This window comes from Aptenodytes forsteri, unplaced genomic scaffold (assembly GCF_000699145.1).
Source record: "Aptenodytes forsteri isolate BGI_AS27 unplaced genomic scaffold, ASM69914v1 Scaffold239, whole genome shotgun sequence".
Classification (NCBI taxonomy): domain Eukaryota; kingdom Metazoa; phylum Chordata; class Aves; order Sphenisciformes; family Spheniscidae; genus Aptenodytes; species Aptenodytes forsteri.
The window spans coordinates 239440-250056 of record NW_008794743.1 but is presented as its reverse complement, the minus strand read 5'-3'; the positions used below and the strand labels follow the sequence as shown (position 1 = coordinate 250056).

Genomic DNA, 10617 nt, shown 5'->3' with positions numbered 1-10617 from the left:
GAAGTCTTTTTAATGATAATGTTAAGACTACTGGACGGTGTGAAATAGCATCATCTTTTTCAGTGTCTCCTTCTTGACCAGAATTTTTATTTTAATAAACACATTAAAACTATGAATTTAGGAATAAATTTGTTAAGTTGGAAATCCTAATCTAAGCCCTTGTTTTCCAAATTTTCACCTTGTTGAGGACTCAGCTTCTTTGGGAAAGCTTAAATGCATGTGAGTGAGACCACTGGGTCAATCTAGGTGAGACAGGCAGAAGGTAGCCACTGAATTTATGTAGTCAGCTTTCAATGTATGTGAGCTTGCATCTGTAGCAGAATTATCTCAAGCACATGACAGAGCGCTTCCGGTGCCACCGCAGGTCTGTTAAGCAGGGTTGCCATTTTAGTGTGGTACAAAGGTACCAAGGAAGCTTAGGTATCTGTCCCCATCGTGAAACTGGGTACGCCGGGAACTATGGTGTCAGACGTACAGATCACCCCAAGAGTCAGCCTGGGTCTACCATACCCATGACTGAAATAACTTAATAATCTGAAGTAGATACGCACAGCACTCCAGGTTCTGGGAAGGCTCAGTAGGTCAGGTGAAACAAGATACCAGTGCGGAAAGTCAGTTCGTCTCTGGCATAACACCCAAGGAAATAAATGCTGGTTTTAGACTGCGGTATAGTGGACTCGGGAGTGGTGGTGGAAGAGTCTGTTAGCAACAGTGGGTTTATTGAGACTGTCGTAAATACATCCTCATGCTGTTTGCCAGATCGGAAGTATGTTAGCCCTGTGTCTTAGTATGTAAGCCACAGAACCCCACAGAATCCCACAGTTCTGCCACACAGAGGATGTAGCAGCTAATACTGCTTTTCTGCTAGGAAGTTTAGGAGCTTCTTTTTTTATAATAGCCAAATATTTGCTTCTGATTTTTCTGTATGTCGCTGTAGATCTTAGCAGGAAAATCCACTCCAACTACTTGTTCATTATGTGATCTATTCGTTCCCCACTAAAAAGTTGCTAGCTTCATTTTGTAAATACCCTGCATTTTACAGACCTTGTTAGCACATGATTAATAAATCTTACTCGGATACACTGCATTCTTCTAATTAAGGGCTTTATAAAAGTAATTTTAAATGCACGTAATAAATATACTCCAAAACCTATTAATTTTGAAACTCATTTTCTGTATAAGAGTATATAAGAAGTGGACGGAAGGTTGCAAACAAGAAAGATGAACCTGTAAGACTTAGTACTTCCTGGTGCACTGTGATTGATGTGTGCAGTACTAGAGGTGTTAACTCCGTTTATATTTAGATCGCTCATGGCTTCAGGAGAAAGTAAAAATTGAGAAACTCCAACAGAAGATCCAGCTAGCACTTCAGCACGTCCTACAGAAGAACCACCGAGAAGATGGAATTCTAACAAAGGTAAGCCTCATACTGTGCCGTGTCACATGGCTGTGAAAGTATGCTTTCTTATGAACGGTATCCTAATGACGGTGTAAAAGCTTTTACGCAGTTAATTTGCAATTATTTGTTAATTTATAAACCCAGAATTCTTTGTTCAAAACCAAGGTGCTTAGCTGAAACTATTTACTAAAATCTAGAAGGGTGAAATGATGATGTACTAGTGACCAAGGTTGATAATGGTCTGAAAAGTAGTATTTTAATGCTGAACTTCATGAAAAGCAATGAAGGTTTTTATCCTATTCCCCCTACACAACGTTTCTGCCACACAGAATACTATTTCAGTTCTACAACATGCATGCCTTAATCCTTGTGAAATCTCTGCCTGCATGACAATTAAGTTGTTATAACATGCAATACCCAAACTAACCTTGTTTTTCAGTCTTCCATGAGAAGTTCCCCACACAGACTTTTTCTCAGCAGTTCTTCCAAATATTGATACCTAGGGAAGAGAAAAGGGATACTACATTCTGTTACACTAATCTAAAGTATCTTCACTTAATTTTTAAAAAATGGAAAAGTGGTGTGGTGTTACAAAAAAAAAAAATCTGAAGAACCGGGGAAGGATAGGCACTTCCTTACAGAGGTAGTTCCTTTTAGAACTCTACACAGCCGGAAAGCTTATGCTTAGCTTCACACCACAGAATTAATTACAATAGAAGCAGGATGGTCCAGCCCAGGCTTTGCAGATTGTCCTCATTTCAAATCCTAGCTCATATAATTCTTTTCCCAGCGTATACTTTGGATACCTTTGTTGGAAGAAAGTTTCTTCCGTGTGCTTTGATAAAAATAATTTACTCAGTAAGTTCAGGGAGTACTGTAGTGATATTTTTGAATTACGGATTTTTCTGGTCTGTTCCTTTTCACCTTGTTTGGCAATAAATTAAAACAGATTAATCACTTGCATTGCCAGTTCCCTCCATAATATTCACAGTGGGTTTAAAAGTAGTCAGGACTGCCTTCTTCCAACACAATGACTAAGTTGCATGAATTAAGATCCAGCCATGAAATACTTCTGTATCAATCCAGTACTTGGTAGGCAAGTGAGGAAACCTAATGATGCGTTTTCCTAGGAACTTAAAGAAAAGACTGTTTCACAAATAGCGCATTAATCCATTACTTAAATAGCCTTTTAGTGGCTTCCTCTTTTTTTTTTTTTTTTTTAAAATCTAACATAACAAACATCGATGACTACGCATCTGAAACGTCATTGTTAAGGTAAACAACTGAAGTGAACTCGAAGTGTTTGAGAGCTTTAATCCTAAGAGCAAGATTGGGAGGCCTGGTTCCATATATATGACCGTATGACTTCTGTTCCATTTTTTTACAGTTAATATGCAAAGTGTCTACTTTAAGAGCACTGTGTGGACGACATACAGAAAAGCTTATGGCATTTAAAGCAATATACCCAGACATTGTACGACTTCATTTTCCTCCACTTTACAAGGAGTTGTTCACTTCTGAATTTGAGCCAGCGATGCAAATTGATGGGTAAACGTATCACCTAAGCACTTCTAGAATGTCCGAAGTACAAACATTAAAACAAAAGAAAGGAAAAGAAAAAAAAAAAAAGAAAAAAAAGAAAGAAAACCAAGACACTTTATATGGCCCTGCACAGACCTAGGGAGCCAACACACTGCACATCTCTTGGCGGTCGGGGTCAGGCGAAGGATGGGAAACAATGAAACAAAGTTGAACTTGTTTTTCTCATGCATATGATTTCCATTATGCCTACAAATATGGACCCTTTTTCTGTCTCAGCTTCTCAATCCTTGACCTCTGTTTACACAGACTGAGGGTACTAATGTCAGAAGGTTGTTTTCTCTTGTAGTTCACTGCCCAGACTTTTGACAGAACAATCAATTTGTTGATCAGAACAGAGAGTCCACCTAGTAATCGGCGACTGGTGTGCATTGCAGAGATTTCAGCATCAGTTTGCACAACTTGCTCATTGTTTCATGAAGGACAATTTTTTTCACCTACCACTGTTTGCCAGTAGACAGAACGGCATGAAAAGGGTCCATAGCAATAGCAACAATAGCATTATAATATATTACAGGGTAAATGGGCATGAAGACTATATATAGCAAAAGAGATATTGTTTATATATTGTTTTAATTAATATAAAATGTAGTTACTGGTATAGCTTTTCTTGTTGAATTGATAAGGCACTTTCATTTTGCACCTTTTTCTTTAAATTAAATGCTAGCGTGTTCATTGTTGTGTTGCATGTGCACCAGAAATTCAAGTTTAACTGAAAAAGGTTTGGCAGGTACTGGTACATTGGGAGGTATTTATGCTGCTGTTTTCCATGTGACTTTTAAAGAGAGGCTGGTCATATCCTGAAATGGTTACACAGATTTTTTTAAAGAGTTGAAAATAATGACAATTTTGTAAATTAAAATCAGCTTTTCAGCTGTTAATTTCTAAGGTACTTTTATTTTCAGATCTTTCAAACCTGGATGTTTAAAATTACGTGCCTAAATTCAGATTTAGGTGCGCAAGTCAAAAGCCTCATTTTCAAAGGTGCTGAGCTTCCGTGGTCAAAGTTAAACTAAGCAATTACAGATCATTTACGAATGAGTAACAGAGCATCCTTGAAAATCAGGCTATTAAATAAAGTGTATTTCTGCCCACCCTAAATCCAGGTTTGAAGGTATTTACTCAAGTCTGTATCTACAGTAAAAGTATGTGTGTATGACATGTATGTGGAAAGGTAATTTTGATACATAATGTTACATACTTTTGTACTCCATATCGTAAACAATGCCTTCAAACTCCAAACTCTAGCCTACCAAAATCCATAGGAGGTTTGTCTTTGACTTCAGTGAGATGAGACACTGACCCATGTTCTTCCAGCATCCGGCAGTTCAATTTCAGGTAGCTGAACAGAGAAGTCCATTGCTCTCCTTATTTAAAAAGATGCACTTTAAAGTTTATCAGACGAGGACAGACTAACCAAGTAAAGGCACGCTGTTGCTAGAAGGCGTTGTTTTGTGCTCTGTATAATGCCTGGAAATCATTAGTATCATAAATCTGCATTCTGTAATTCTGAAATTGTGATTCCCGTATTGCATAACCAACCAATAAGCCGAATCTTGCAGTCTTTATTAATAACCATTCGCTTTAGGAAGAATACCGTCTCTGAACAAATTTGGCAAGTAAACCGAGTTCTGAAGGAAGCAGATTCACAGTAAATGACATCACAAAATAAACTGTGGCTGTTTGAGCCAGAGGCGCATACCTGGTTTGGATGAGATGAGGATGTGTAACTGGATGCCTTGTAGGCCTACACAAATGAAGTTTCTGATCAAGTACGTAAGACAAAGCCAGGAACTTTAGAAAAGAAAAAGGAACGAGACAGAATGCGCTCCACTGCTTTAATTTCCAAGGATAAACAACCTCTTACACATATTATAGTTGTTGAGAAGTAACAGAAGTGAAGAGAAGCACACTGAAGCCTAACTACTGTAAAAAGTAGAACTAGGTCAGTGGGGTGTTATAAGCAAAATAGAGTTTTATTCTGTGATTTGAACACGTTTCCTCTGGGGTCAAATTGAGACATTTAGCTGTGACACCTGTTAAAAATTTTATAGTCTGCCACATCAGGGAAGCTTACAGCTATCACTCATCTCTATGGTTTGAAAGGAGGGGGAGACGAGCATCGTATGTTTCCCCTTCCAAGCAGGATGGGATGGGAACACCTGCACCTCCGTGAGCACTGGGGTGGAGGCATGAGAGGGCTTTTGGAAAAAGTCCATAGAGCCATCCTTTTACTGCTCCATCCTGCCTGCTCCCGAAGAGGCGGCTCACAGCCCAGCACATGCTCTCTCCAGCCTCACTGAAACACTTTTCCTAGAATCATTGTTTACTTTATTGGAGTAACTGGCATGATATGGTACTTCAATTCTAATGTGTGTTCCTATTTTTAAAGCAACCCTTTTAACTAACAAACGTTTTCTGAATGTGACCAGCCTTAGGTGCTAGTCCTGTAAAGATCAACTAAACTTAATTTCAGTGTCAACTAATGAATAATGAAGTAAGACCTGTACTTTTTTAGAGAGCGAGATACAACTCCTACTTCTGACAATAAGTAGATTACCAGGCAAAATATTTTGGGATTAATTTTCAGTCACGTCCTTTTCTTACCTTTTCCTGATGAATATTAGTACTCTACCAGGCATCTAGGTGCCAGTGGTTTTGTTTGGTATCTAGTTCAGCGTATTTACACCCATAAGTCATTGACAATACAGATTTTTGGAGCATTTACTAATAAAATACATAACCATAAAAAGGTTCCAGACAGGGCCTTAGCTGAAAGCCCTTTGCATCTGAAAACAGCTTGTGACGTGATCTTCCAGGCCAGAAAGTGCCATCATTTTTGTCCGTGGGAGCTCCTGTGTACCGGCACCTTGTTAAATCAGGCTGTGCGTACATACTCCAAGTAACTCCGCTTTCCTGATCACAGTTAACAGCCACTTGGCAGTAGAATATTGTTTTTGTTTTGCTCTTCGTAGACAGGGGAAAAAGGGGGTACAGCATGGCAGGTGTACTGGTAAGACTTCTGGTGCCAAGGAGGGTTTTATGAAAGGGGACATAGAATAACGTTGGAGTGGCTGGTCCAAGCAACGGCCATTTAAGACCCCAACGCAGCAGAGAAAATGCACTCTGCAGAACCTCTGGGACTATGGCCTGGTATCAGATGATCAACCGAATATTCAGTTAAAAACATATTCGGGGTCAATGGATATGCACGTGAGTATTTCCATAATCTGCCCAGTTCACTACAAACAAAAACATGAGGATAGCTGAAGATAAAGGAATAATGTCTTGGGTTTGAATGATCTGTTCCTTAAAGTCTGCAAAGAGGTTTTCATTGGGTGTTATATCTATCTGCAGAGATGTTTTCTGGCTTTCTAGGAAAGGGATACTATACTATGCTGTCATTTGAACCACCCTAATGCACTTCAACATCTCCAGCATTGGTTGACGTTTTAAAAACTATGGGATTAGGTGAAAAGGGAGGCTGGTTTTAAGTTTGGTTGTTCTTTATTAAAGCTTATCTATCTTAGTATGGATACCAAGATATCTGTGTGTGTATGTGCACCTGTGTGTGTGTGTGTGAGAGTACATTTGTGTGCGCACATGAATATATGCGTGGGTACGTGTGAGCGGCTGCTTCTAGGCTGTTAAGTGTCAATGGAATAAAGAAAATGTATTCAAAATACTTAAGTCAAAAATAGAAGGTGGAAAAAAGATTTATTCTATACAAAGCCTTGTCTGGACCACTTTAGAGAGACTTCTATTTTTTTAACCCTTCTATAAATGTTTGATGGCACTTGAAATATTCCTGCAATAAAATGTGATTTGTGTAAACATTAAAAAAAAGATTTTGTAATGTGAAACAATGAAAGAAAGTAATGTAATTTTTCTAAAAAACAAAAAAAAACAAACGAACGAACTTTGTATTATTTTCTTGATGGAATTTGTCTATTTGTCTTTGGAAAACTTTTTATTTCATTGAATGTGCCATAGTAGAGGTGTGTTTTTCTTTTTCTTTCTTTTTTTCGTTTTTTACATTTTAGATTAAAGGAATAGCTGTGTTCCGACATTCCAAAATGCAAGATGACATAGCAGTCATGATTAAAAGGTTTGATTAGTAAGCTTCAATCATTGTTGCTTTTTTTGCACATGTTCTTCATTCCTCTACAGTGCAATATGTACATAGAGCACTTGCGGGTGTAACCTTGATCCCTCAGGGAAAAATACATATTTGTACAGGATTTTTCTTTTTTTGCCTTTTTTTCTTTTTTTTTTCTTTTGCTAAGGAATGTCGATTGAATCACTTGTCTGTTGTTGAGGGGCAGCCAGATAATAATCCTAAGCCACTGTCACAAAACATTGATTGTTTAAATTTTGTTCCCTTTTATTATTTAAAAAAGAAAAATAAAAGTTATTTTCTGACAGTTCTTTGTGCTGATTGGTGAAAAAAAGGGTAAATAGATAAGCACCTTACGATTGACTTAACTGTGAATGACAATCCATCTCGTTATCAACAACAGAAGCCCTATCATTTTGGAGCTGGGGTTAAGAGTCAGAAACTAATGTGCTCAGGGATCTTCTAAAACTCTTCAACAGGGTGGCCAGTGCTACTGGCGGAACAAATTACTTAAAAAAAAAATGGAGAACTGGATTTTTTTTTAACTAAATGCTCTATGCGTGCCTCATTCTCTTACTCAGTTTTGCAGTATAGCTGCTCTTTGGTCTTTATTTTGTTCAAAACAAAAGTACTCCGAACAGCGCAAAGGTTTTGCAGTTGTATTTGAGAAAATAAATGAATGCTGACCCATTAAAAAAGTGATTGAAATTAATTTCAGTCACCACTGGACATTTTTATAATGATAGGACTATTTTTCCAGCTGAATTTCAGTGTTTTGCCATAGAAAATGGATTTTCAGTATTTAAATTATTGTCAAAGACAACAAATCAGTTTATGATAGTACAGTAAGATTGAAAAGGTAATGATTAGGTTTCGGCAATGACGTCGCATAGAAAGGAACATAGATCTGCAGGAATACAAGAACAACAATTCAGACGTTGTCTGTCATTGTTGCATATGCTTCATGGTAAAGGAAAAAACCTGACTGGAAAGAAACACTGAGGCTGAAGACATTTGCATATCTAGTACATCAAATACAGCAATTCCAAGTGAGTACAATGGCACCAAAAACCAGCAATGTCTAGGAAGTCTCCACGTGCCAAACTGCAGGATTCTGGAAGCCTGTCCCAATTAGCCTTGGTTTATGGCTTCACATTCTTTTGAAAATGCAAGTAGAGAAGTAAATAAGCAACTACAAACGAAATGAGCAAGATTTCAAGACTTTGGTTAGACTGGGAAGAGACTGAATTTCTCCATCAAACATGACTTTCTTCTTGCAAAAAGCATCAGTTCTCCAGTATCTTAAGTTATTGAGGGTTTTTCACTGGGTATTTGGCTTCCAGTTGTTTACTTTCAGTTGCTTAATACATAGGGAAACCTTTCTTACGGTTTTCCAAGCTGACGGTCGAGTTTAGCTTGGAATGGCCTTCCAAGGCAGACAGCGGCTTAGCAAGTATGACCTCTTGACCAGTTTGTGTTCTGGCATCTTCAGCAGAAGAAAATGCCGTTGCTGATTCACAAGAGAACCTATTCTTTACATACTTGCGATCAATTAAACATACTGCTAATATGTACAATCTATTAGATGTTTTAACTATGTAGTGGGGTGATCCAAACATTACAGTATCTTTTTTTGGATTGGCGTAGACATTCCCCAGTCCGTACTTGATGAACGAAACAGGTTGCACAGTATAAGCTGTACAAACAATGTATATTTTTTCTCTACACATTCCGAAACTCCCCGATGTAGATAAACTTATTAATATAAATGTCAGAAACAGCATTTACTATCCAATATCCAAAAATAATATGCAATTTTCTCTTGAGTATTGAGTTTATGAAATTCTACCTGTGCTAGCTGATTCAGATTGCACAGAAGAAACATCCTTGTTTTCCTTAGCTGGAGAAATACAACTATTTCAATTATTTTTCCATTATTAATACTAATATTTATTACCTTAAAAGTTTAATCCATGAATATATTTGAATATTAGCCTGCTATTTTATTTACGCTTAAATATTCCTGTCAGTATCATTTGGTGGAAATGAGGGCAAATGCATACAGATACCAAATACAACAATAAAAGAGAAGTTTTAAAATTTAAATGAGTATTTATTTAAAAATCACTGCAGTATGTGCTTTAATACTAGTACTGTGATAATAGCTCACTAAATAATGCTAAGTCACTGGACTTGAGGAGAAAAATACGTGACATTTAGGATAATATACAGTCTATCTTTGGAACTTTATTCAGGTACTAAATAGAATTTTAACATCAAAATAAAGCTGTATTCTACCTTTTTCATATGTAATGTTGCTGTTTATCTTTTTTTTTTGCCTTTATCATTGGTAGAATATAGCAATAACTTTATAGCAATAAGTAGGCTATCCAAATAAGAAACAAAACATGATAAAGGCTTCAGATCAATACTCATAGGTTCATTTCTTCTGCCACTATTCACTTGTATGTCTTCCCTCATAATCTCATTACTTCTTCAAGCTGAACTTCACAATCAAGTTGTTCAACTTGATGTGTGACACAACACCTTTTTGTTAACATCTGCATGTTTCCGGTGTTCATATGTCCTTTGTATACTTGTTTTCCTATAAGTCAGTGTTTCTCAAGCTTTCTGAAAGCACAATCCCTCCGGGCTATATTTGTGCATAGGGCTCTCTGTGTTGGAATTAACTTACTTTTGCTGAGGCAGAGAGCGCGAACCAGCTGTAATTACTGGTGGCATTTCCTAACTGAAGGAACTGGGCTGCTGCTAGTACTCGGTAACTCCACGTCTCCTGCAAATGCTTGCAGCCAACAGCCAGCTCTTGCAGCTCCTCCACGCCGCGGGAGCTGAGCTGCATCCAGTAAGTGGGACAAGTTCCCTGGCCAGCGTGCTCATCTGCAGCCAGCACAACCGCACGCTCTGCGCTGGAGAACCGAGCTACGTTTGCCTCACATAGTGTTTGATAATAATCTAAACACTGTGGCAGCTTTCAAATGGTTGTGACTTTCGGTTTGAGAAACACTAGCCTAAATTACCCCACAAAGTCTTAATGTAGATGCACAAACTTTACAGGAACTTGCAATCTGTAATTCTATCTATATCTAATGCAGAGAATTCATAAGCAATACAGTGAATTTTATTTCACAAAAAGGCATACGTACTGTACACCTTTCTAAATCCAAAATGTTCCTCATGTCTACAGTGATTTAGAAACAAGCTACAGAACAGTGGTGAATATTTGAACTATTAGGACATTAACTGGCTGCTTCTTCCTATGTAACTGTATTGTCTGCCTGCTCCTTTTCTGGAGATGTGTTTTTGTATCGGATGTTTGGGCCAATGGGAGGCTTCAAGCTACAATGTATTTTCCCAGATTAAATATATTTAACATATGACAAACCCCAGACAAGGCTTTTTAAAATGTATAAAGAACTGCAGTGTTAGGTGGTTTATTTGCAAACTGTTTTCAATGCTGTCCATTTTTATGGCACCTTTAACA

The 10617-nt window shown here is 37.7% G+C and overlaps 1 protein-coding gene across 1 annotated transcript in view; it reads left to right on the top strand.

Annotated features, from left to right (window-relative positions):
- The window catches only part of RORA (RAR related orphan receptor A), a 119232-nt gene extending 111599 nt beyond the window's left edge, over nucleotides 1–7633 (top strand). Inside the window, exons 9-10 of the mRNA XM_009273988.2 lie at nucleotides 1305–1417; nucleotides 2787–7633. Coding sequence (XP_009272263.1) covers nucleotides 1305–1417; nucleotides 2787–2951 — 278 coding nt within the window. The 3' untranslated portion in view covers nucleotides 2952–7633. The remainder of the gene's footprint in view (nucleotides 1–1304; nucleotides 1418–2786) is intronic.
- Nucleotides 7634–10617: the final 2984 nt, after the last annotated feature.